This window comes from Apteryx rowi, unplaced genomic scaffold (assembly GCF_003343035.1).
Source record: "Apteryx rowi isolate R43461 unplaced genomic scaffold, aptRow1 scaffold_4, whole genome shotgun sequence".
Taxonomy (NCBI): Eukaryota; Metazoa; Chordata; class Aves; order Apterygiformes; family Apterygidae; genus Apteryx; species Apteryx rowi.
The window spans coordinates 7,422,373-7,450,140 of NW_020450529.1; the positions used below are offsets into that span (position 1 = coordinate 7,422,373).

Sequence of the window (27,768 nt, forward strand, 5' to 3'; positions counted from 1 at the left end):
ATTCTCATAGGTTGGATAGCATGGATCTTTTGTTTCTAGAGGTCTAGATGTATGTTCTGTCGAAGGCCCAAAAGAAGGGAGTTGTTTGTCTCATTCTAGTTAGTGATCTTACAAACTTTGAGTTGTTAACATGCCTCAAAGAACACAGAGCTGGAGAGCTAGAGAAGCAAGATGTCTTGCCTGGGGCAAAAGAGAGGCAGGATGGGACTTGAGATTCATGTTAGAAAATCTGATAGTTTCCTTCATAGTCTGATGCTAGTAGACACAGTTATTCTTGTTTTTGTTTTTGTGAGTTGTAGCTTTTCTCAGAACTTTACACTAAGATCTGTTCATCTTTGTCTGTATTGCTCTGCAGTGCGTGCTTAGTATGACAATCAAGGTTGGACTGAGAAATAACTGAGTTCTTAAAACTTGTATTAGATACAGTAATGGAGAAGCAGGTGCAGTAAAGTCATAGATACACAACTCAGCTGATGATGATTACTGTGCTAAATAGGTTTTTTCTCTCTGCTACAACACAAACAGCAGGTATTAATTTTGGTGATGAAATTTATAGTTTGAACAATTTTAAAACAATGACATTTCAGTAGCTTCCCAGCTATATAATATCTGCATACCCAACATCTGATTTGTAAATGTGTCCCCCTTCTATTCCGGGTACTCTCACTGCTTAACACTAGCTGCTTTCTCCAGGCTTAGTGAAGCTAATTGAGGCAGCGGGGCAAAGCAGTAAACGGTGGCGTGGAAGGGAGCAGAAACAGTCGCTTGTGCCTGTATCTGTGCAGCTGTAGCTGTGCCTTTCTTGGCTTGTGACTGGCCCAGAATGCAGAAGGCTTTAGCCTAAATGCAGCATAACTGATTCCATATTCATTTGCATTAGGATTAGTGCAGATATGCGGATATCCCAGTATGTAATAGGAGACTGTACCAGCTCTGGCAGTTATACCAGCCTAACATCAAAGCACTTGTACCTTTGCCTACTGCTCTGCAGTTTTACTATCAGTACAAGTTTACAATAAACATTTCATGTTTTATTTTTTCTCTTCAGAACACAAGGTAAATGTATATTTGTTATTTCCTCTCCCCATGAAGTATGTCCATTAGCTTAGTGATAAACAGTAAGCTAATTGAATGAGTCTTCTCTTTTCTTAACTAATATTGAGGTTTTTACTCCCAAGAGTCATTGTGGCTAATGCAACATTCACAGTTTGCAGCTGGTCAGTAATTACTCTTGCAGCCTTTAACCTGATTCCGCTTTATTTGAGAAGATGAAAATTTGCTCTTGGGAACTCCGAGGCCAATTAATTGTTGTAAATGTCTCCAAACAACACAGAGCCTCTGAGGAATGAATAACCTGAAAAAATGTCTGCAGCGCTCTAATATGGAGTAATGCTGACTTTTAGGTATACTGAAATATGGCACTGGAAGTGTTAAGGACATTGCAAGAGGAGAGATCTTGCAGGAGRAAATGTTCAATTGCACTTTGAAATAGATCTCCTTCTCTCTCTTTACTTGTCTTTAAAGTATCTATTTTTGTATTAAAGCAAAAAATACAGGTGTGCCCTGATTTGATTTAGTGAAGCTGGGGCTATAGTTTGTGAGAAAAATAAAGATCTTTGGTTTGATTCTGGTTTAATCTGGCTGTTGTCAGTGTCTATAATTTTTTTTAAAGTTTTGTTTGTTGCAGAAGGTTACTCCCTGGCTTTGGAATGGAAATGCTGCCTTTAGAGTCAGTGACCCTTTTATACTCTGCCGGTCTTGTTTGCAGGCTGCCGTATCCAATACCTCCTAGGTCAGACAGGTCATTGCAATGGTTCTGCATTCCTTTCTTTTCATAATCTAAATTCCAGAGTCTCTCTTATTTCTTGCCTGTCTTGTTTCTCTGAGTTTGTGTGGTGCATCTGCTTTGGCAAAAAATGAACCGTCTTCTCTATTTTCAGGTAGTAACAGTAGAGGGGAGAGGGTTTGGTTGTCGGTGTTTGAGCTGCTGGGAGGCACGGCAGGAACTTCAGTGCTTCTCTTTGTCCTGCAGTCAGGTAGCAAATAAGGTTTTCTTCAGTGTTTCAGAGGTTCTGGGTGCCACATGCCTCTCTCCTAGATGCTGGAAGTGCTAGTTCACTTCTCACTAGCGTCCTCATCTTTGAGTACTCTCACATCCTCACCAAGTTCAACAGGTGCTCATTTTATTCATGTTGAAGACCAAAACTGCTATAGTTACCATTTGATGGTAGGATTCCACTGTTTCTGAAAGGCTAAAACTGAAAAAACAGTCTTGTCAATAAATCTGCTGTCCGGGACACTGAAGCTCGGTTGCCAGCTCAGCCCTCTGCTTCGGCCTGGAGCTGGCCCATGTAATTGACTCTCCTGACTTGCCTACAGGTGTTTCTCTTGGCGTTTTTTATACACATTGCAGAGGGAGGCATCTTGAGGGGGATGTTTCAGATGTTAGGTTGGCTGAATCACTTTCTTGAGGTCCCTAGTTGAGTATGAGAGCCCGGAACGACTAAGCTCTTACTTGATCAGATGTATTTGGTGACTGCAGTTGGGTAGGATGCGTCAGGCCTTTGCCTATAACCTGAAGCAAGGCAGCATCTGCTACCTTGTTCTCCCATGCTGTCTTGATAGAATTAAGGTAATATTGTACAGATTACTGGCACAGGAGAGTTGCCCGTTCATGCTGACGTGAATGGTACGTATGCTTGGGATAGGCGACCCAGGCACAAAACTGCGCAGTCTTTCTTCAGGCTTATGGCAGTACACCTTCCCTTTCTCTTCTTGTTCCCTATCCCTAACATAATACATGTATGTATTTCAGGCTTCTATTATGTAAATAAAGCAAACTAAGCTGTAAGCAGGTTTGTTTTGCCATTGACTGGCTCTAGTACTGAGCTTAACAATTGATTCCAAATAGAGAGCAACACTAAAATATAGAGACTTAGATGCCAGAATTGTTTGTTGTTTGTGGGTTGTTTTTTTCCCCCAAAGCTCCTTTGACAACCTTTTTTGAAGCCTGTCAGTGATGACAGCAAAGATTAATCAAATCAATTGATGTTAACGAGTGTTTGCTTGTCGTATAGGCATAAAACTGTATTGACAGATTGTCAAACTTTTCTCTCGAAAAAATATTCTGTGTTGACATCTGTTAACTCATATACAGGGAATAATTAATATCAAACACAAGTAAAGCTTAATTTGTTTTTTTCCTTTAGCCATCCTGTAGTTCAGACTCAGATTATTGTTTTAGGAATGTGGAATAAGCATTCTTATTCCTGTCACTTTGCTGAGCCTGTTTGCTTATGTCAGATGCATCTCTCTGTCCACCTAAGTGATGGGAAAAATAATGGCACTGATGTGTCTTGCCATTAAGTTGTGTGCGAAGTGGAGATCTTGGAGCTTTTCATTTTCCAGACATCTGAAAGAGTGAACAGAATTCTGAAAGGGGGTGTCATTAAATCATAATTTTACARTTCACTTATTTTCCAGCTGTGCTTGGTGTGAAAGTAATGCACTTTATTCTTCGTTATTATATGAGACAGTTCTATCACCGGTTTATCCTTTTGGCTTGAGGGACTTTTAGTATTAGTTTTCTTAAAGTTGCCGTCCATACGTGGCAACAGAAGGGAGTAACTTTCTACTAAGAGAAAGGGTTTGTGATATTCATTTTTGAGTTTTCAGAAATAAAAATAAATGCTGCCAATTTATTTGGTCTTTATTTTGGGTGAGCTAATTAGCTCAGTTAAGACAATTCAGAAAGTCTGCAAACGTTCAGGCAATTGAGAATGTAGTAATTGCCTCTGTGTATTTCTGGACTCTTCCCTCTTACTCTGCAACTCAGAACAAAGCTTCCCCCATTTCTAGGGGAAAGGCTCTTTTAGGCTTGTTTTCTGACTGTACCTGACTATAAAGCTTGAGACTTTTTTTTCCTGGAAATTGTGCAAAAAATCTGTCTTGTTCAGTGACTCTGTGCCTTGTGTTTGACTGTCGTGTTAGAAACCATTTAGCTCTCCTGAGCCAAAAAGGGGTTTTGGCAGGTAGGCTTTTGTTCTCAGGCATCGCCAGAAGAATTACTCTGTTCCCAACCAGTTGCTGCGCGCAGCCTGCCCGCTGATGGCATCCTATCAGGCAGCAGTGGGAAGGAGAAAAGAGCCTGGAAGGGAGCAGAGGGGCGTGTTGGTTCGTGATGTTCCCGATCCAGGATCGGGCACTGAGATATTATCACAGCAAATAAAAATAAAAATAATACAGGCAGCCACGTTGTGAGAGCAGACAGTTTGCACCGCTGTTTAACRTGATCTGCAGAGTGTTCGTTGCAATATTAGCCATGGCAATCAGTCAAGGCTGCCAAGTCTGTCTTGACTATGAAGAAGACCTGCAGCTTGGACACCAAAGGCAACATCCGTAAACAGAACCGCCTCATTTGATTTTCTTCTAGGCTTGCCTGTGCCTGTTGATGAGAGTGGTTGTTACTGTTGGTGCTGGGCACTTCTGTGCAGAGGGGGAGAAGGGTGCCTGTTACTACGGGAGGGGGAGTGGTAAGGTAATTTTTCTTTTTTTTTTTCCATGAGTAAACTTTAAAAGTCATAAATAGAAAATAGCATGTAGATATTTTAAAAAATCAATCTGGCCCCATTTGCCATGATAGTAAACCCTATCATAGTGCAATCTGGTTGTGAATAGTCTGTCATGCACCTCCTGCATTTAACTGATTCACCATCAGTAGTGGGTTTATTGGTGCTTTAAGAAAGCAAAGACTTAAAGCATTAGGGTCAGATAACCTTCTCTATCACATATGCAGCCTATGTTACTGTGTATATAATGATAAAAAAATGTAAACAGCGTTCAGTTATAGACATATAGATATATAGACATATAGAGTGTTAGCACTGCATTTGTTTGGATTGTCAGATTGCACGCCGTTTCAGATAATGTAGAGGGAACCATATTCTTATGTAGTCATTAGGAATCTTTTTGCTTTCTCATTCAAATATCATGCACCCTTTACACACTTCATTACCCAGCTCTTCTTTATACAGCATGAAAAGTCTTTGTCTTTTGTGTTTTTCTGATGCACACAAGAGGGTAAGGCATGGTGTGCTGTTCTGAGCACTTTTAAAGCTGTAGCTGGAAGGTTGTTGTAGTGAAAAATGTCTGTGTGTTATAGGCTACATGCCAATAGTGCTAGATCTCTGTGACAGTGGAAGCAATTCTGAAAATTTGAACTGTGACCAGAATTTTTAGATTTTTTTTTCCCAGACTAGAGCACCAGCTAGCATACTGGCTTCAGTGGAAACTGTCTCTCTCCTTCCCCTCTTCCCCTCTCCTGTGTTCCCCACGAGCATCTCCTGTATGTGTTTTGGTAAGTGCTCTAAGATGCCCAAGTTCCAGGTTTACCAAAATTCAAAGAACCCGTTGGTTCTACTGGCAGTGACTGCAAGTCCGGTGCTCCAACCTGGGAATAGTCACCCCTTTGCAGCTCTAGCTGGGGTCTGAAGGTGATGGCACGTGAAATTAATTAGTGGATGCTTGTGCAAGTTGAGGCTTGGACTGCTCTGTTTTTCCACCTCTCTTCTGTGAACTATGGGATGTAATACTCATCTACCGTAGACAGCTGCTCTGCAGACTAAAAATTATCTAGTCCATTAAGAAAATTAAGTGCTAAGGAAATGATAAAAGTTTTCACTTTTTCTTTAATACTTGTTGCATAGCTGTATTTGTACTTAGCATTATTTCTGTGTAAATGAAATGTTGAATTAAAAAAAGGTCATAATAAAACCTGTTGGTTTTGTGTTGCAATTTTGACATTAGTATAAGGAGATTTCTAATAAATTGTTCGTATATACCGTGTAGTCTTCAGAAGCAGAATCTTAATATGTCCACCTAATATTATTATCTCCTAATAGCATGTAGAGAGCCCTTTTTGCCTTGGGGGGGAGGGGAGAGAGGTGTGTGTAAACTGGTAGGGAGAAATCATCTCTTTCTCTTTGTTATTTAAAAAATTTTTAAGTGTCAGAGGATTAAAGAGGAACCAGACACAAAAAGGTGAAGGAAACTTGCCCAGTGTTACAGGTTAAAGGCTGAAGTGGGGGTAAAATCAAGATCTGGAGAGTCTTCGGTGCTGAGTCCTGCCTGTGTGACCTCATGGCCTCAGCTGAATGCAAGCTCTAAACTAAGATTTTGATCCGAGTTTTAGGGTTGCAGTCTAAGAAGCAGCAAAAACCCCAATGATTTTCACTTGAAGTAGAATAGAAAGTCCAAAGAAGAGCAATCTGGAAAGAGGCTTAAGAGTTGAGATATGTGATGAGATAACTACAAAGAAGGGAATAAATGATATGCTGTGCCTACTGGGGCTAGGCAAGATGCAAAGAAAGTTAGGTTAGATCTTTTGAAAATTCTCCAGCAGAAAAGGTAGTTGAGCCCTGCAGTAGTTTATCTAAGGAGCTTATAGAATATCCAGTATTGCAGGTTTAAGAACAGACTAAACAAAAAAGTTTATCCAGGGTGTTTTAGGAAGAGTTGATCCTGCCTTGGGGCCARTGAAAGGACTTGAGGTTTCTTTTTCCTGATTCTGTGAAAGTTCAGAAGAAAGTCCTAAGTCTAAACCTGTGATTAGTAGTTTTATATGAGCAGTAGTGCTTTGGCTTTTGAAGCTTTTGAAAGTGTAAGATTACTATCATAGAATGACAGTTTTCAGAGACAGAAATGACCTATTAGAACACAGAAACATCTTGTAAAACTGGGAGAAGTTGACAAATGCATGCTGTATTTTCTGCCTGAGAAATTTGTACAAATGCTTTGCCTTTAACCAAGGATATTGAAGCACATCTGCTTGGAAAGTGCTAATCCTCACAGTTCTTTTATAGATGCCATAGGATTTGGGTTTACAGGAATAATATAGGACTCTTCCCACATATTTATCAATGCTGCATTGGTGAGGAAATATAGACTTAATAGAAATCTAACAAGGATTTCTTCGAATATGTGTCTGCATTTGCAGGAATGACTTTAAAATGATTGCGCATCYTTTAGAGTGCTTAAAGCATTGACAAGTCATTCTTTCATTTAATTTTTTTTCTAGATACTGATAGCATATTACCAATATTTATGAAAATATGAGGACTGTTGCATTTTAAAAATGTGTATTTGAATTGTCAGTATGTATTTATAATCAAGATAAATGTATTTTTCAAGAGCATGTGTATTGTTGCACCCTAAGTAATTCTGATATATAGGTATAGTTTATTATGAGTTTATAGGCACTAAAAAGTTGAATGCCTTTTGGCATTGTGAAATCTGTTGTAATGAATCTTAAAAAATGTATGTGAAAACAAACTTACTAAGAGAGAAATTAGCAAAGATTTTTTGTAACCACCTTTTTTGTAGTAGAATAGGGAAAATTACAAATGTATCCCTAAAAGATAAATGCTGAAAAACGTGGGGAGGAACCACAGCAGAAATTTGGCCTTTAGGTTTGAAAGGATTTGTGTTGAAGGAGACAGGAGATCTCTAATTAACTAACTTTGACACTGGCGCTGAGCAGACTTCTTCATCTCTTCAGATTAGTCTGCCTTACTCTCTTACAATAGTTTTCCTTAAGATATACTACAGGAGAACTATGAGCTGCTATGCGATCAGGGTTTGTTGTATATTCCTGCCTGGTTTGGGCTACGTGATTAATGATTAGAATAAGAAAGGATTTTTTTTTTAAGCTTGTTTGTTCAGTAGTGCTTGGGACTGGGGAGTCTGGACTTCTCTGAGGTATCCAGTGTTTAGGATGGCTAAGTTTGCAGAAGAAGTGTTTGAGTTAAGAGAAATACATGATAACAGGTACAAGACCGTACATATCTTTTATTGTAGTGTCATACTGCAGTATTACTCATATTACTCAAAACCAGGTTCTGATGTAAAGGGCAATGGGTACAAGTAGTAAGATAGCAGGAATACCTTACTCTGGAAACCACCCATTTTTGTGCTTGGAGTAGCAGTGGTAGAAGGTCACGCTGGCGAATAGCCGTATACTGTTGATCAAGACCTAATATGAATTATTTTAACTGCCAGTTTTGGAAGTATTGGATTAGTATGACCACTGACGTTTGTAACACTGGGGAGAATCTTTTATTATTTGAACAAGAAAAATCTCCATCTTGTAAACCATGCACCGTCATCTCTAATTGCTAAATGCCTGATGTCATATCCAGCATGTGCAGTATAATGTATAGTTATGTTTATGTGCGTTAGTACTGCCTGTTTAAAGGAAATGCCACTAATAAAGGATTAAACACTTTTGTGATCTATTATTGTACTTCACAAATTGCTTAGATTTTGAAATTTTGTGTGACTCCTTTTACACTTAGTGAGTATAAAAAGGGAAGAGATTTTGAGGAATCTCAAACAATTTGGTAATTCATCTTGGTGAGATGAGTAATTTATTATGATTCTATTTATAGATAATCCATTTAGCATACTTGCTGGGCAGTGAAACACAAATCATTTGATAATATCAGTAGGAAATAATATATTAGTAAAAATTTTAGATTTCCCTATTTAAAATACTCTATAGAGAAAATCACATGTTAATTTCCATTATTTTTAAGTGATTTGAGTTGTTATGGCTGTCTAGGAAAGTGTTTGTTCTTTCCATCAAAATGAAGAAATTTAATCATCTCACCTCCATCTGTTCCTGATAGAAATAGGTCTGGATGATGAACTGTATATCTTAAATAGGTGCTTTCAGCCCTTCGTACTGGGTAGGACATGCTCTTCTTGTGACAGGGAAATGAAAGTCAGCTGGTTTTACTTATAATTTCAGAAGCACGCTTGATGAATGGAGCAGAGGTGGATAGAGCATAGATTAGCTGGTGATAAACTGATGATACGTGATAAAATTAATAACCACTTTGCCCATCATAAAATGATCTGGTATAGACCAAAGAATAAAGGGCCTGATCTTGCAAAGACTCTTAGTGTAAAGATACGTCTATACTTCAAAAAAAGGAGGGGCGGGGGGGAAGGATATGATTTTTTTTAAATAAGATTTTTATCTGAGCTGAAAAAGTGGCCTGATATTGCTATGCCAGGTTCAGTGACGTGGTTATCAGGAAGGAGGGGAAAATTCATGAGTACAGGTAGTGCACTTGTCTCTGCTGCGACCAATATCTTACGCCAAACTTGCGCTCTGGTTTGCATCCTGGTCTAGGAAATAGATGCTGATGGGGGGCTTGTTCGAACCTATTACTATGAATTCCATGTACTCRCTGAAATAAAGCTGGCACAGTTTCGACTTCGAAACTTGATTAAGAATAATGTTGTGCAGGTCTGGCAAGTAGGTGGCTTTTAAACCCTTTGGTAGCTTTTTAAGAAAAGGATCTATTAGAACATCCACCCAGTTCTATGGAAATGGGATTTTGACATGCAAGTGTATCTTCTGGTATTTTCTGTATTCCACTATATATGCCTTTTTTACTTTATACTCTTGATTTAGGGAATGTATTCTTCTGAGGTGTGTGAACTTTGGTTTTAGAGCAGGCTCTACTCCATCTTTCCAGTCAAAGGATGTATTTAATTTATGTTTGAATAAGAAAAGTATTCCTTGGCGTTTGTTCATCCATTCATTTGCATAGCTGAGCACAGAATGATGAAAAAGGCTGTGGAAGAGATGAAAATCATTTGAAATATGACTTAATGAAAGAGCAAAATTTTTTCCTTCACTTGAATATCTGTTTTGTTTAAGGTGAGACTGAATTATTTCACAGCTTCATTATTCATGCTCCAATTCAACAAGATATTCAAACCTGTTTCAAGTTTTAATATTTTATTATCTATTATTCTGAGAGAGTGTGTAAAGCTGAAATAAATGAGACTATTCACTTTTAAAGCTTGTCATGTGCTTAAGTATTAGGCAAATCAAGTCCCCATCTACCACAATCATGTAGTTCTTACTCTTGCTGCTAGACATAACAAAAAAGCTGTCCTGTTCCAGGAAGACGCACATTAGTCCTGTTTGTCAAAATATGTCCTCTGTGTTGTACCCTTAAATATTTTACTGTCCTAAGAGTTCCTGAAATAGGTTGTTTAGTTTAAAATAGTGAGAAGAGTGGAGAGCTCGTCTCTTTTGGCACTCGTACTTGACTTTTGAGAGCAATCTGCAGAAAACTTGATTATTCCGTCTCCCCCTGCCCAGTTCTTTATGTAGGTGGTTAGGGGGGGAATCTTCCTAACCCATCCTGCGGGCAGCTAACCACGGTTCTTCGACTTTCATGGAAGTTTGACTGATTTAGATGGCTCCAATATAGCTGTTATTAACCAGGAATGGGGAATAGTAGGGAATCGAGTCTTTGCAGAGCAGCCAGAGGGTGTAAAAGCCATGATCTACAGAAGTAACCACCTCAGTCATAAGCCAAGCTTGGGCTCTGATTCTATGAATATATCTGATTTTTTGTGGATATCACACTGTTATCTTTCATGTACAACACTTTAACCATCCTTAAAAAAAAAAAGGATCATTATTCACTGTTTATATCAGATACAGTGAACACTGCTCATTCACTTGATCATTCCATGACTCTTGCTTTAATTGCATGTATAGTACTGAGCTTAATTGACTTTTTGAATATTCTTTATGGTTCTAGTTAATATCTTTGGGGAGGGAAATAGTTTCCCTGAAACTGTTTTGAACTTTCCACCCCATCTTCAAAATCTGTGTTTGTCTCTGTTTTGCACTCCCAGACACCATAGTGGATTCTGGCTAACTTTTGCAAAAATGAAGAAGGAAATATCCCCCCTGCCCCGACCCCTCCAAAGGTACAAAAATATATATTAGTTGGTATTCCCATAAGTCAGGCAGTGTGTGTTCAAGTGGTTGTTTTTCATTCAGTTTATCTGTTGGTTTCTTCCAACATTTTCTGCTAACACTCAGTGTTCTGCAAATCCTTCCCTCCTTTTCTTATTAAGCTGGAATTTAACAATGTTTTACAAATATTGTGGATATTTTCACTTAGACTTGTAGCCCTTCAGTCAGTAAACAAGATAAGTCCAGAGACTATCTTCTGTAGTTTTAAATTGCRTTTTGTTACTTGCTGAGTGAGGGCGGCGTGTCTAATTTGGAAATGTGCCAGGTAAATTCATGAAATCTCTCTGCTCACCGTGAAACGGTTCTTGTCCTGAAAGCATCCTTCCTGCTACTGCTGTTAGTATTTTCAATTTTTCAGTGATTTATTCCCTCCTTTTGTGAGAGGATGCTATTTCTGTGACCTCTATATTCAACAAAATCCAGCCTTTTAAAACAATACCTTCTAAAACATTGGAAGGGAAAGTAATTTTAAATTCCTGTATTTAATAATGGAGAGGAAATAACATGTCTTAAAGTGATAGTGTGGATTCATTTTTAAAATGTAGACTCAAAATCCAGTGAAAAGTGAAATAAATAATTCAACCTTCTGTCAACATGGRTTGATTAATTCCTGCAAATCTATAAGCAAAAAGTTTGTTTATTTTTTATTTTTGAAGTGGGTGAAGTGTGCTCCCATGGTAGCTGGCTAAGGTTAAGTACCTCRTTCTGGTGTGAATCTCTCACTGAATTTAGGTGGAATAGTCTCAGGTGCTGAACACGAGGAGGCACCAGTGGACAATTTGCRACCACACAGACGGCGGTGGGCTTTCAGGGACTGCACTTGGGGGAGGGCAGCAGGTAACCGTGGGGGCCAGAAGCTACAAACGGGGCTACAACTGTCYTTTGGCATAAGTCACTAAGCTCCAAGAGCCTCTATAGACTCTGCTTCTGTAGAGAAAAGTGGGTCCCAGTTCTCAGGTGTTTTCTGTTGTAAAACAGAATGGAAATAATAAGCTATTTTTTTTGTAACAGTGATACCTAAGCAATAATTGAAACAGCTACTTTAACTGAAGGAGTTTTAACTGAAAGGGAAGTAGAGGCCTGAGTGGAAAATCCAAGGTTTTTAATGTAAACTGTTGGTTTTTCATTGGAGTGGCAGACCATGCGTTCCTTGTAGGAAAGAAGGCTCATTTCCTGGAGGAAAAATATAAATGTTCAACCATTTTGAGCTGAATGCCTTTGGAAATTCCAGTTAAAAGAAAGTGATTATCTGTGTATGGAAAGACAGGTGGGTAATATCTGACCAAATAGATTTTGCTAAAATTTCCAGAATAATTCAGATGTTTTTGGCAGGAAAAAAAACACTAAATATAATAAAAAGATTTTTTGAGTAAAGGGAGTAGAAGAGGTTGTTAAGAATAAGCTAACCTTACTTGCTGCAATTTACTTACATACTTTACTTATATAATGTATTCTGTTTGGCAGAGTAGAGCACGCATAAGATATGTAAATCAATGAAGAAAAATACTTTTCACTACTTACACAATATCATATTTACCTAGAATGTTCTAGTATGACTTAAAAAATACTCTTTTTTTCTTTCTTTTTCACTTACATGCTTGTTTTACTTGTCAGACAAGTAAGGGGAGGAAGAGAGAACTAGATGGGTTTTTTTTTTTCTTAATTTCATACTTGTGATCCGCTACAGTGAAATGCAAATGGCAGCGGGTACGTGTGAGCATCTGAATATGTATGTATGATTTATGCAAATCCGGTGTACATTTGCATGACCTTTTTTGTATGCAATATTGAGTGTTGCAGTACTTCAGAAACCGTTTCTAATTATATAACAATAAGCCTGAGCAAACAGAAGAGCTGCAGGTGGCCAGATGTGCGTTYCCCGGGAGCGCGGGGCGGCGGGGCGCACCGCAGGGCAGAGCAGCAGCCCGCTCAGGTTGTCACGGCAGGGCATCGCCCGTGTCCCCCAGGGAGCCGCCGAGTGCCTCACATGCAAGCACCACGGCAGCCCTGCCATTAAATTGCATGTCCGATAGGATGGCCTTTGGGCTGACCGTGCCAGCCAGCGTCCGCTTCACCAGAAATGGGAATGAAAACTCAATTATGCAAACTCGTGCCAAATCGAGCCGTATTTACAGACAGGCTCCGGCTGAGAGTGCTGTGAAGCAAAGAGTTAACACAGCTCTGTCCTTTGGCAGAGTCATACCAACTTTGTGATTAAAGCAGAAGTCTTCAAATAAACTATAAATGGCTCTTGCAGACAGTAGATTTGGAATTAGTACATGGGGGAGGGGGGAAGTAAAAGCATCTCATTTAGAAAACAGAGAAAATACATGCTTATGTGGCATCGACAAGTTTAAAATTGAAAAAGCTGAAATTTTTTTTTCTTAACTACATCTTGATTAAGTCACCCTTCTAGAATACTGTTACAAGGCTGTAACTGGCGAGCCTTAAAAAAAAAAAAGAAAAAAAATCAATTATTGGATAGAAATGAATGAATGTGCAGAGTCAATATTTTATAGCAGGTGATGAAAGTTGAATGCCTGATGCCCAGCAAATCATTTGATTTAAAGGTTTGAGACTGCAATGCATGACTTCTCATTGAAGAAATATAAAAGAACAAATTACTATTTGCTGAAAAGTCACAGAAACCTTATCAGAATTGTTTAGTTCCTGCTGCTCCCTGGAGGTTTTCCTCTTCAACCACTGATTGAGTGTGTGCTCTCTGAATTGTGAAGGATTTGCCTTTAATCAAAACTTTCATGGGGCCCTATATAGTTGGTTTTGGATTTGAGTGTGTGTATTACATAGAAGAGAATCTCAAATACATTTTTGTTTTTGCGTAGTCTTACAAAATATGGAAGTAATTGAACGAAGAGATAAAGTAAAAGCAATTTAAACAGAGATGGCACCTACATTTCAGCAAAGTTAGCTTATTTCCCTTAATAATGCTAAAAATCTGTTGCACTTCTGCCCAGCCAGAAGAGCAGGTTTTCCCTTACTGACCACTGCAGGTTTGGGCTTTTTATCAAAGAACTTCCTTCCTCCGTGGACAGTATCAGCGATCAGCTCTGTAATTCCCATGCTATCGGGTTGTGTCTAGGGAAGCAAGTCCATGACAGCTTTAGTTTATCTCAGTTAGCGCGTCTGTGGTTACACCCTCCTCCCTCCATTTGCACCAGCACTTGGCGGACACCTCAGTGAGCTAAACTGGCCGAAGACTAAATCTGTAAAAAAAAAAAAAGTTTAGCACCTGAACTGGTTCATCACGAGGTCAGATGAGTAGTTCCTGGAAGATGGTGCTGGTTTAGGTCAGCTTAAAAGTCAGTCCTTCAGGCCTAAACAGGCCCTGCAATGCTTCAGTCATCTTGAATTCCATGAAACTACTTTCTAGTATAACATTGTTCAGCGTAATCTTGCCCCCCCCAAAAATCTGGTCCATAAAGCAGAAGTAATCATGTTCATATTGTTGATGTGCATGATGGTTTATATATAAAAAGCATCTAGTAATAAGCTACCCAGAGAGAACCGCAGAATGATGCAGTTATTGCTAGCCTATGACTAGATTTGAATAGGCATCGTTTCTTCATTTCATAAATCATGGGTAGTCTGTGTACTACGAGTTTTGACTCAGATCCAAGAAAAATTGAGTTTTGTGTGTGTTTGTGAGTGTATATATATAAAATATATAAACACACATATGTGTGTGTGTATGTATGTGTGATACACACACACACACATATATATATGTCGAGAGAGAGAGAAAGATACTTAATGTCCTCAGAAAAATAGATTTAAACATTAATTCTAGAGAGGTATTTTCTGCAGTTTACTTTGATTAGCGATCAAATGTGTTGTACTTTCCCACTTTGACACCTTACCTGATATTTCATTTCTTTATTAGTCACACACTTGCTGGTTTCAGTCAATGTGTATTCCTCTGTAGCGCTCATGTTCAAGGGCACCAAACCTGCATTATTCATAGTTCAGCTTTTAAAACTGGAGGAGAAACTTTAAATATAACTCAAATTTGATCTCAACAGAAACTAGTCGTAGCGGCTGCGCTAGTATAGTGCTGCCGTTCAGTACTGTGCGAGGTCATCTTTTTATCTCCATGAAAAGTTGAGCAGTAGCAACCTGAGATTATCYCGGTGAGCCAGCAAGAGCAACTCTGCCATCGAATTCTCAGATGTGGAATTGGGGCATATTAATCAAAYCTTGTCTAAGTGCAGTGCAGACCTAATGGTCAAAATCTTCGGCAGTAGATAGAGCATGAAGTACTTTTGTGTTATTTAGGAAATCGTGATCGTGACTGCTAAATAGCCTGTAGTATTCCCTGCCCTGGGTGCAGGGCTACTTGTTTATCACTGACAAAGTCCCCCATTTTCCCACTTCTTGCAGTCAATGGTCCAATACTACAAAAGAAGTCACAGTACCACTATCTCAACAGAGGAAGATAGTATTAATCAGAAATAAGGAGCACTCAGAATCAAGCTGAAAGTGCTGTGAAGGTGGATTTTTTTCTCTCTCAAGAGGAGAACTTCTTAGTGAAAATGATTGCATTACCCGAGTTCCTTCTCTGTTTCTGATGTACTTTTATCAGCTGATTTTTTCCAAAACGAAATGCCTGAAATAGATTACTGTAATACGGGGGAGAAAACCTCTTTTGGTTTGTTTTTCTGTTCCCAGCTGCATTATATACACTTGTGTAATTTTTAATTACGTTGGGGAACAGTGTGTGTAGAAAGTGGGGAGTTGTTTTGGAAGTCAAATTCTATCCTCCCTTTGAACGCTATGGGGAGGGGTTGTTTTGGGGGGAGGGGGGGTGGTTTAAAAGCATTTGTCAGGACAGAACAGCTCTAGAGGCTTTAAGTAAAGCAGTGATTGCCCTGTCAGTCAGCGTGCTGAGGAACTTGGAACTTCACGGATTGATGCTTGACAGAATAATTAGAAAACTGTCACTGAAGTAACCACTCTGGTGTTCCCTAAAGAAATGTGCCTGCGCCAAATGCGTGCTGTCCAAATCTAGAGGTTAAATGTTCAGTAAGACAAAACATAGCATGTCAGCAGAGAAAATTACTTCAAGTGTGCTGTGGAAGTGATGCTCCTCAAGCCCCCAAACAGTGACGACACAGTTTGTTTGAATTTACCTGCTTTGATCCTGCTCATGTGTTCAAGAGCTTTTCAGCCCTGGACTATTGGTTTTAACTTAGCAATGTGTTATCTAACGTTTTAGATAACATAGGGTCTTGAAGAGTTTGGGGCAAAAGCACTTAAAGTATAACGATGCTTTCCAATTCTGGAAAGGTTTTACAGCATTTCTCCAACGTGTTTTTTTAATATCTTTCACTAATGTAAACAGATACAACTAATATCACATGCTTCTTTCTTTCTTAATCCTTTTCCCATATGGAAACCTGGATGTATTTTTCTGGTTCGGGTTGGTTTGGAGGCTGCTCTGAGGACTGCAGGAGAAGAGATGTGATTTTTTTTTTTGTTTGGTTGGGCTTTGTTTTTGTTATGGTTTGGTTTTCATTCTTCTAAGCACTAATTGTCTGTGTTGGGGCAGGCTTATCCCACAGTTGAGATCTGTGCATGGAAAGATTGATCGTAGTTTGTCTGAGTCAGTTCTGGAATCTCAAACTGACCTTCCAAGGAAGATCCCTCCAGGGATGAGTTTCTCGTGTGGTAGAAAGTTTGGCTGTGCTTCTCATTTTTGGTGCACTACCGCTGAATTTGTCATCCCGTCGCTCCACAGTAGTGGGTCAGGAGCTGAGAGGGGATCAAATGTAATCTTCATTTTCAATTTAGTAGTTCGACGTGAAGGTGTCAGGTACAGCTTCTGTGCAGGACAGTGCTCTGGAATGGACTTAATAGCTTTATCTTAAACTAACTGGCCTGGCATAGTCACTGTGTTGATGTTTCTGTTTGTTTTGCACCGTGGAGTTTGTTTCAAGATATAACGATATTTTCAGTTAGTATTTTAACTGAACTGGTTATGGATTCTCTATGTAGTAAAGACAAAGGGTAATTTGAGATTTGTATTGGATACATAAACTTTCCTATTGATTTGGAATATTATAGGAACGTGTGCCTTATTTTTTCACTCTAATGCTTAAGATGAGTTCATATGTTCTAGTGGTTTCCTGATTACTTGCTAACTGCAGGGCTGAATCTTGAATCATACAATTACTCCTCTAGATATAAGAAAACTTGCTAGAATAAGTAAGAATGAAAGTGTTATGGATACGCAGGTTGCATTTTTCCACTTTAGCTTTGAAGCTGTTGAGACTATTTGCAATAGATCTGTCAATCAGACATGGAAGCGACTTCTCTCTCTCTCTTTTTTTTTTTTTTTTTTTGGAGCATTATAGGTATTGAAGGTCAGTGCTTCAATGGGTTTAACTAACAATAATTTTCAAAAATATTTTTTTTCAGAGTTATAGGTGAAATTTTGAAACTGTCATAAGAAGAGAAGAGATATATTTCCATGAGCAGTCAAGGTCTGATTCTCTTCTCAGTGAAGTAGTTCTATTAGTTAAAAATCTCCTGGTACTGGATTGTTAGTGCTGTTTTGCATTAATCTGACTAAAATCAGATTGGGTACTTAATACCCACAGAGTTTTCTTGTGCAGAGTGAACTAAGTTGATCTTTTACTGCCTGGTTGGTTTGGAAAGATTTCTGGAATTTTATTTTCAGCCTCTAGTTTGATATGTACTTTACCAACCTCAGAAATAGTGCGTACAAGTAATGCATGTAATGCAGTTATGTGCATACACATATACGCAGTCTTATAACAGCGTTCACGTAACTGTGTGAACTGTGAAGCCAAATATTGCATGTTGGCATTGCGACAGTTTGGGAGTGTGGAGTATGTTTTCATAAACTGCAGATTCCTGTGTAGTTTTATTTTCCAAATAGTGTTTGTGACTGTAATTTTTATAGTGTTTTGCAGCTTCAGTTTTCCAGAAGGAGACAGACTGTGGCAGGGAAGACAAAGCAGGGCCACCAAGAAGTTGTTAAAACTACCTAACTGCCTTGGTGGAAGACCAGGCTTCCAGCTATCTCACTCACATGACAGGGTTCCTACGGTCGCAGTGGCTCTGTGGCAGCACTTCGTGGCAAATCTTAGCAGGAGAACAAGGGGAGGTGTCTCATGCCTTTCAAGAACAACTGAAGTAATTTCATTCAGATCAGAAAAGTCAGCAGGAAGAGATGAGGCAGGAGGGATCTGGCGGATCTGGTCCTTCTTAGGATTTCTACTAGAAATCTAGAGATCACAACCATTGATCAGACCAGGTGATGAAGCAAGTCTAAAGGTTTGTTGTTCTGTCTGCAGTATTCTCTCTTGCATGTTTCATGAGCAAGTGAATGTCTGGAGATTTTTCCTGTAAAGACTGTAGTTTTTGCTTTGCTTGTCACACCAGAGTCCCAGAAATGAATAAAATAATGCCAGAATGTTTAGGAGAGTGTTTGCAAAAATTCTGATGGGAACCTGGGATTTAGGACTGAAGACAGATAGCCTGCAGGACTCTTCTCTTGCATGAGCTGGGATGCTAGGACAGAATCCTTCCCTTGCGAGTGCATCTGAGAGGCCCAACCTCTGCTCACCTGACGTCATGCCGTGGAGGTGGAGCATTTTGAGATGCTCTTCTTCCTCAGCAACTGGCTGCATGCAGGGTGAAGGAAAGAGGGTTGTCTAAAAGTCTTAATTGGTGTATATTATTCTATATCGCAATGACTGGGGAGTGTGCACACAGTTACTAATCTCAGCTCAGCAGTGCTTAGTAGTGAATAACTTTAAATGCCACGTCTGCACTTTGCATGGGTGCAATTGGCTGTGGGATCTGTAGGTTGGATACAGTACAGTGAAACACTCACTGTCCCCAGGATAAAGGTAGTTGGTGCAGCCACAGATAAAACAGACATTTCAGTACAGTTGTTTTTTCCCCAAACCACCCTTTAGATTTCAAAATAGTATGTAAACTGGCTTTTCACTGACTTGTCGGTGCTACATCAGTGACAGAATTGTTTCTATAGAAACTGGCTTCCTCAAAGGTTGACATCAAGAAGCCTAAACCAAAGAAATGGTATGAAATAAAATATTTAATGGTATGGATGCTGTATCTTTATGATTATTGTCACTCATGGGGAGAATCCACGTAGTACATGCGTATCTCTGGCACCCATGAGAGATGTTGTCACTTCAAACTCACAGCAATAAAATCTTTATAGCTTCTCACACCATCTCGTACTAATCTGTATTCTCTTTTTTCTATCATACGTACCAGTTTTCTGTGCATGTTCCATATGCATTTTTATCATAACAATTGTAAGTAGCGTTCTCTTATCTTGCTGCTATTCTTTAGTCCAGAGTTTTTCAAGCTCTATCATACCTTTCCCACCCTGAAGTACAGTAGAAGTGTTCACTCTTTTTTTTCTCCTGTTAATATTTTTAAAGGGCTGTTGTGAATTTTGACTGTATTTGGTAAATATATGAAAACACACACAAATATGGGAAAACTTTTACTTCCTATCTTTTGAAATCATTCCTGTGTAGGTTTTGATAAATTGGACGAGGCATAATTGCCTTCATTTTCTCTCTCTAAAAAACCTCTGCGTCTGAATAAATCAAAGAGAACATCAAAAATAGTTGAGGTGGGGAGCGAAAGGGTTACGGGAAGTATTAAAGCTCTCTGAAAGTGCAGCAAGGAAACAGGGAAGGTGTCATTCATTTAAGGCCAAGATTTGTTTGGGGGTTTTAATTGGTGTGTTGGGTCTTCAGAGCTGTTAAACCTCTCCCTTCCTGAAGTGGCTTCTTGAAGGTTGCAGAGCCTGTGAGTTACAGGTGCAGAACCATTGCCCAGTCTTCTCCATACGGTTTTCCTTCGGCTCCTTTTGGCTCTTACTGTTTTAGAGCTAKTATTTTATAGTTAATCTCTTTATTTGTAGTTTTTATTGCAGGAAGTAAGAGGGTAATTTTTTCTTTATGCTTATTAATCCTTTTTCCCAGTCAACACACACCACATTTCTGCCTTATCTCAAAAGCAAGCCTTTTCAGTAAAATTCTAATTGAGTACATCCAGTTGGCATTCTAATAGCGTGTCAGTTTGCACATGCTGTTGTCTGACAGGTAGCCCTGTTGCCTTCAGACTAATGCGCGTTGAGTGCCAATATAAATGAGTATGATAATAGTCTGATATTATGTCTAGCCTTCTGCTAAATGTAATGTCAACATTCTTCAGAATCTGTTGCGGTATTTTCCTCAAAGAAAATGATTGAGAAATAATAACATCTTGCCTTTTTTTTGGTCATATCTGCAGACACTGAACCCTACCAAGAATTTTTCTTTTTCTTTGAAACTGCAGAAAATGACTTTTTTCAAGTTGTGAATGCTTTATAAAACAGGTCTTATTAGCCAGACTCCGACAATAAGAAAAGAATGTAAAACTAGATGTCCATTTAAAAGAAAAGGAAAAGAATGGCTGCCCTTTAAATGTTTGGACTGCCTGGGTCAGGTGCAGTCCAAGTTAGAAGCATTTGCATAACAAACCTTCTGAGTGAATATAAATTGGATTTGATTGACCACATCACAATTTGAATACAGACATTTATTTTTTGCTCTTTGTTCTGTTGGTTCCCAGAGATGATTATGCAGGTACTTTACCGTGTATGTGACTTCCCAAAGGACTGAAAAATGGTTTAGAGGAAAGGTAATTTTTACATGCTGCACCACTTCTGTTCACAAAAATACTTCCATGTGAGCGCTGTATTAGTTCAAGGGGCCATTGGAAAAGATCCGTTGTCACTATTTACATTAAAGTACTGCATAGAAACCCTGGTTGAAATCAAGATCGCTTATGCAGAATCCTGAAGTAAAGAACTCTTCCTTTCCTTAAGTAGTTTGGTCTAAACAGGCAAAGAGGAAAAGAGAGGGGGCTCTGGAAGAGGCAAGAGTGTCCCAAGACTGCAGAACGCTCAGTGGCAGAGTATGTTGTTGTTTTTACAAAGAAACTAGTAGAAATGGTTTTCATTGTAAGGTTTTTTTGCTGTTGACATGCTGGATGAAGGAGGTTTGGTATGGCTATTCTGTCAGGAAATTTTCAGAATTGACAAGAAAGGAGATTGTATTTCCTAGCTTCCAAAACAAATAAATGCATATAAACACAAATAAATACTACTCTGTTTTGCAAAGCTGAAGAGAATCCCTATATAATGAAGTCACTTTCATTTCATCTCAGCTGTCCACTTTGTTGAAATAGTGGCCTCCAAAGAGAAAAAGATTACTTCTGGAGATTTAATGCCCTGAAAATTTACAAGCTAGATGCTTAAGCAGTAACAAGTGAGGCATTAAGGCATTTCTTGGGGATTAATGACTGGCTGGGAGGAGTTGATGGCTCGAAGAATAGCTGAGGACCATTAACCTCCACTGGTCATTAATCTTCAAAGACTGCCATGTGCTGAGGTCATTATTGCTATTAGAAAATAAATTTTGGGGAAGGGAGAGAGAGGGAGGATCATACAGACTTCTTAAATACATGATTTGAATGGTTCAGTAGCTCCCTGGTGTCCATCATAAGTCATGCTAGGTGAACAGTCACTACTGTCATTAGTCTAAAGGGTTAATAATAGTTTCCCTGAAGGTGCCTAGGGACGTACCTTTCCTTGTCTTCAGTGTTCAGCAATGGTAGTCCCTACACTTCTGTGCAGAAGAGCAAGGTGTAGGATTTTGTTTCCTGCTAGTCAGACTTGCTTTGCATATGGAAAGGTCTAAAAGTGGCCTTCTGGGTCTCAAAGATGAGAGAAAGCCAAAGTGGTACTGCTGCTGCTGTTCACAATTTCTGGTCTTCAGGTAGAAGACGGGTGTCACTTGGAATAGTGGATGCACAATGGTAATTAGAAACAGATGTTTCTAGCAATCTCCAAAAGGCACTTCTTTTTATTTGCTGTTTGTACAATCATGTTTATTGCATAAGGAGTATTTCAAATCTTTACCATACTTTGTGCTATTAAAAGGGTAAATGTTAGCTGAAAATCAGCTTGTCTTTGTTTTTGTCGTTATAACACCTGGGGTTACAAAACTGAGCACATTCATGAGCAAAACATTGGGGGGTTTTCTTCACCTATTTTGCTGCATTCAGCATAGCCTTTGGTGTATGCTTGGTTTATTTTCTGGCTTCAACTTCCTTGTCTTCATCTCATGTCCTACCATTGCAGTGAGCTGTCAAGGGAGCAGCTTGTGGGTATACTGTTGATCAAGCATTTGTTTTTTGTGTGTATGGGTTGCTGCTGCTTTTAATCTTTAGGATCATGCTGTCACTCTTTTAGTACCTTAAATTACTTGCAACTTCATGAATATTAATTTTGCCAAGAAGATCCCTGAAAATGTGCATTCCTTTATTCTAGATGGCACTTTGAGGTCAATGTCTCCAGCTTTCCCAGACAGGGTCAGCAAAAGAATTGGGAGGGATGTCTTTTGGTTTTGTGCTTAGTTAGCCCTGCTGTAAAGTGGATACCCTTTCCTTATATGCAGCACTCACGTAAGTCTATGGAAGTTTCTCTTGGGATATTGGGAAGAACAACCGGATGAGGTTTTGGAGTGACGAACAGAAGCTACTGGCTCATTTTTCACTTTGTCTCAGCGAAGGAAACACCTGATATGTGCTGCAGTCGATACGTATTCACCCACCTGGTGTGTTTAGGGAAGTAAGATGCAGGATGCTCGAGGCATGTATGCAACAGGGTCACGGAGTTACAACTTTTAGGGTGTTGTCTTTTATCTGTTTTGCAGAAGCATGTGCTTAAATAACTTGGCATCTGCATTTCCAGAGGTTACAAACACAAATATTTGAGGAGTTTATCATTTTTTTAGCTGTACTTTATTCATAATACCCACTTAGAAGCTTGAAACTGAAGCTTCTTTCCCTACTGATTTTGTTTTTTTCTATTTGGCAAACTCTGATTTCTTTCCCACCCTCTGTGTTTCTAATGAACCCTGAAATTACCGTAGCCTTTTCAGTTTCCTTCTTGATGCACTATCATCATCAATATTACAGTAACTGTCCTAATTGTCTCTGTTTCTATGCCTTTAAATGTATTTCCAAAGACCTGCTAGCTTTGATTTATTTTACTTGCTTGAGAATCCCTTTCAGTTATCGTTTTTGTTGTTAAAGTGCATATTCTTCTTGCACCATTTCAAGTATCTGCCATTCCAGTTCAACATTTCTGAACTCATCTTTCTTGTATACCTGCAGCGCAGGTATATATATGAGACAGACTTGTTTTTAAAAACGTGGGTCAACTGTTCATCTAGTACAGCTTTACCAAAATGAATGCAGGTGAGCTCATTCTACACCCATAACTAGTTATTTGAGGGAAAGCCAAGTGCTACCTACTCTTTTTAATATAGCAATTTTAGCAAATTTATATCTGTAATATGTTCAATATATTAAGATGCATAGACTTATGCAAAACCAAGTCTGTATTTCCACCCTGAGACACAGATTTTAAGATTAGGAAAGACCTTTAAAATCATCCAGCGTGACTTCCTGCCTAATATTGACTAATAATTCCTGCCTTGAGTTCAAAGTCCTGTGATTGAGTTAGCAATTGAGTTAGCAAGAAAAGTTTCTCARTCTTGATATACATACTTGGTTAGATTTGGAAGATACCACATACAGCTATAAGCTTTTCCGTAGTTTATCTACTTTTATACTTGAGATTCCATTTTTCACCTTTGAATTTTCAGAGTTTCCACTTCCAATTGTAGTATGTTGTTCCCTTCTCAAATATTGGGTATCTTCACTCTGCATAAGCAAAAGTTATTCTATAATCTTCCATTCATTAATGTAATAGATCTAGTTTCTTAAGTGAAGTGAATTTTTGAGATTCTGATTAACGCTTATGGTTCCTTTCTCTATCTCCATTTTCTTGCCAAAAATTTGAGAATATGAGAATTAAATGCAACTGTCCACTCATTAAAAGACCCTAAGAAGAGAAATGGCTGAGACAGCCCTTGCTTTGTGGCCCACATATATTGCACAGGAAGGAATATCTGAAACAGAAACTTAGAGATGAAATGAGAATGAGGGAAGATAACAAGAGCCAAATTGAAGTTAAAGAATTCTTTAACAGCTGTGCATAATACTGAATTCTCTCTCAAGTGTGAAAAGGAGGCTGAAAGTCCTCTTTCTGGTTCAGTCTGTAAAATTTGCCTCTTCCTACTAAAACATTTTAAATGGGAGACTTTACCACAAGTGAAAGATGAATTAATCAATTTAAGCCTAAGGCAAGACAAGGTATATGTCAAGTTATAAGTTTTTGGTGAAAAGCTGTCTGCTGCTGTGGTTGATGTGTGCAAGTTGCATAGCAAGCTATGCAATGAAATTGAAAACTTAGGAATAAATACGTGTCTAGTGTTGAAAAGTGAATGAAACAGACTTGTACTGCCACTGAGTGCTCCCAGAAAAGAATTTTGCTTGTAGAAATGAAAAATTAATGAGAAACAAGTGACAACTTCAGCATCTTGTTATATTGAAGGAAACTACTACCTTTAGCTTTTTCATAATTGGAAAACTAAAAGAGCTATCCAGAAATCAATAAAATAATCCTTGGTTCTTTGAGGGTTTGCATGCGAGTCTCAACGCTCCCAGCTGTGTGCCATGTTTAATTGTGCCCATGTTTATTTTTTGATGTATGGACAAATATGATTTTAGGAGAACGCTTATAAATGCATGCTGTACAAGTGCAGGCCTGAAAATAATCAGGATGAGGGCGCTGAATGAGCACTTGTTCTAATATGTGCTAAATACAGTGGCTGTTTCAGAAGTGTAATTGTTCAGATGAAGAATCCAAGCAGCCTGGTGACATCCATAGTCAGCGCTACATAAGGTGAACTGTTGTGGAATTCCCTAGCCGCTGTGAAAGTCCTGCCTGTGCTACAACTAATGGTTTAAGCTATATCTTGGCCGAGGCAGTTGTCTGATTTTGTGAGTTGACAAGAAGTAGCTTCTTAGTTGTTCAGCTGTAAAATATTTGAAAGAATGTCCGTGCCTTCTTCATGTGAACTGTTATTAACTGGGAGCATTCACAGCTCTCCCCATTAGATGGGTTTGTGGAATTTGTTTGTCAAATAATAAATGTGGGGCATGAAGGAGGGTTGCARTTCCCCAGTATTGTGTATGGTAAAAGAGTTCAGACAGATACAAATAGGACTTGTAAAGACTTGCTGGGTTTTAACTTGAAAGCTTTGAAGAGTAAAAATGATTTCAAAAGTAGTTTTGTAACTTTTGCATAACTTCTATACCAAAGGAAAAGCAGAGAGCTCTCGGTGCAGTACTACTTCAGCATTTTCTGCCAGTTCCAGCATTCCCTAGAAGTCATCATCTCAGCTGCAGCCGTAAGAGGGAATCAGTGATATTGGGTTTGCTGAGGTCCTGATAATCAAAACCTAGCAGGTAATAATAGAGGCAGTCTATGATGGTGATTAATGGGACCACAGTTGTTTTGCAGGAAGGGAAATTTCATGGGAACTTGAAGTCCAGGCCTGAAAATAACTGAGATGATGGCATTTGAATGAATGCTCATTCCAATAAGCTCTAAAAACAGTGGCCATTTCAGAGGCATAACTGTTTAGACTAAGAATACAAACATCCTGGTGACACTGGCATGTCACATCCCTGGTCTTGCCTTGGCAATTTGCTTTAAAGGACCATGTTGAATAAGCCTTCTTTTGAAACACCAATATAGTGAGCTTTCTGGGCCCAAAATAGCCTGTCCTTCACGGAAAAGAATATAGGATCAATAAACACAGCCGTGAGCAAAAGCTTTACCAGTCTGGATCAGAATTGTCATCTCTGCTAGCCATTATATCTTTGCCAGATGGCTAATTACAGGAGAAAGGTTAAAGAAACCCTGTATGAGGCAATTATGAAGCAAAAAAATCTTGTGCAGAGGTTTGATTTCATGCAAGTGGTTTGTTTTTTATTAAAACTTTGTATTGACTTCTCAGCAATAAAATTTTTCCTATGCTTGGCATGGTTAGATATATTTGTAAAGGTCAATCTGAAGATACAATTTCAATAGGAATAACTATTTTAATGTAAATTGGCTCACAAGTTCTCTGTGCTTCTGACTGGCGACAATAAAAGTGTTCTGTGTATGTGAACAAGTAAATATATCGCATACAGAGTAATGAAGTACAAATATAACTACGCTTCTTGCTCTGTGAAGTACCACACCTGTTTACTACTTGAATCCTTTGCAGAACAATTCTGGGTGAGGAGATTTTTCCTAATCCTGCTCCTTTGAATATATGAAAGCTTGTATAAAGCTTAAGAATTYTGCATGTGTATTTAGATGTTTTATTATCTAGACTTGATTATTTGGACTTTGAGCAACTGTTACTTTTCAGCAGAATATATAAAGTGCTACCAAGTACAATAATTCTATTGACTGTTTTTTTAACAGAGGAGTATATTCACAGATAAAGAGCTCAGAAACTGGTAAATTGGATCTGATCCATCTATTCCAGTATCCTTTCCTCTGGCGGTAGTTTGCCAAATTGCTTCAGAGAAAGATATCAGTTATTCAGGTAGGAAAGTGTACTCTTCATTCCCAAATTAGATATTGCCTGGCTTTCTTAGAGATGAGAGATTAAATGTAGCTTCAAAGTGTGAAGTCCCTTGTTTTTAAAATTTGTTGCATTTTYAATGTCTGATATGAATGTGCTGTCCTGTTTTAATATTGCTGTATTATTGTTCTCTCTCTTTTTTGTTGGCTCACCTCAGTTAATTTGCTTTCTTTGGACCATTGGCTATGTCACTGCTCATCTTGCTAGAAGACTTGTACATATCTCAAATGAAACTGTGACACATTCACAGCAAGGTATCAGCCAAAATGAATAGTGACCCTTTCATTCTCTTTGCTTTCTGAATCCTACCTGTCTTGTTTCTGATCCATGACAATACTTTTCCTTCCATAACAAGTTACTACTTTGATAACCTCTTGCAAAGAAACCTTTACAAATGATTGCATATTTTAATTATAATCCATGTGTAGCCATAACTTGCTGACACAGTCTTTAATTCTGAGTTCTGAAGCCTCTTGGTTTATTGCTAATCAAATATGTACTTTTTGTCATCTGGGTATTTGAAAAGTCAAGAAATGGTGGCAGATGTGAACATAAAGTATTTGAGTATTTATGAAAGGAATTTACTAGTCTCAAAAAGGACCTATCACGCTTTTCCAGCACTTCTCACTTCTGATTTGCATCAATTTTGATTGCAGCAATATGTTGCCTGGAGCTGAGATTGGTAATCATTTCATTTCTGAGATAGCTTTGGTCATGTGCTTATGGAGGATTTTTTGAAGAATCTATCTAAATTCATATGACCAGAATAATCCCAAAGGAAAGGAATGATATAGTAATCACTGTACCATTTACCTTGACTGCTTTAATGTAATTTGTTGAATTTTGTTGTAGAATATATATTTTTCTTTATGCAGCTTCAATAGTGTTGCACTCTTAGGGTTTGGAACAAAGAAGAAAGTCTGTAACTTTGAAAAGAAGAATATTTTTCTTCATGGATGTGAACAGCCAGATTGTTCAGTCCCCTGAGCACTCAAGTTTAAGCTGTTTCTGGCGTTTATGGTTAGGAGTCCTGCTAAATGAAAGTTCTTAGAGAATTAAACAGGCTTCTAATCTGGATCAAAACTGGACTTTTTAGAAGTTTGTAGGACAAACTAAGATTTGGGGGGGGGGGTTGTCTTTATTTTTGATACTTCTTGAATATTACATCCAGGTTGTCTTTAATTCTGAAAAGAATCAGCATTCCAGGAACCACCAGGGAACAGCCTGTTGATTTCTCTGTTGAGTAAGATGTAGGTACGTTTTTGGTGTCTTGAAGAAAAGTTTTGAAACATT

General features: G+C 38.6%; 1 protein-coding gene across 4 annotated transcripts in view; it reads left to right on the plus strand.

Annotated features, from left to right (window-relative positions):
- The window catches only part of SUCLG2 (succinate-CoA ligase GDP-forming beta subunit), a 135,305-nt gene that overhangs the window by 82,527 nt on the left and 25,010 nt on the right, over positions 1 to 27,768 (plus strand). For 3 of the 4 annotated variants that reach the window (XM_026074964.1, XM_026074965.1, XM_026074966.1), the window contains exon 10: positions 4,433 to 4,537. The exons of the other annotated variant lie outside the window; for it this stretch is intronic. In XM_026074964.1, coding sequence (XP_025930749.1) covers positions 4,433 to 4,537 — 105 coding nt within the window. The remainder of the gene's footprint in view (positions 1 to 4,432; positions 4,538 to 27,768) is intronic. 4 annotated transcript variants of the gene reach the window in all.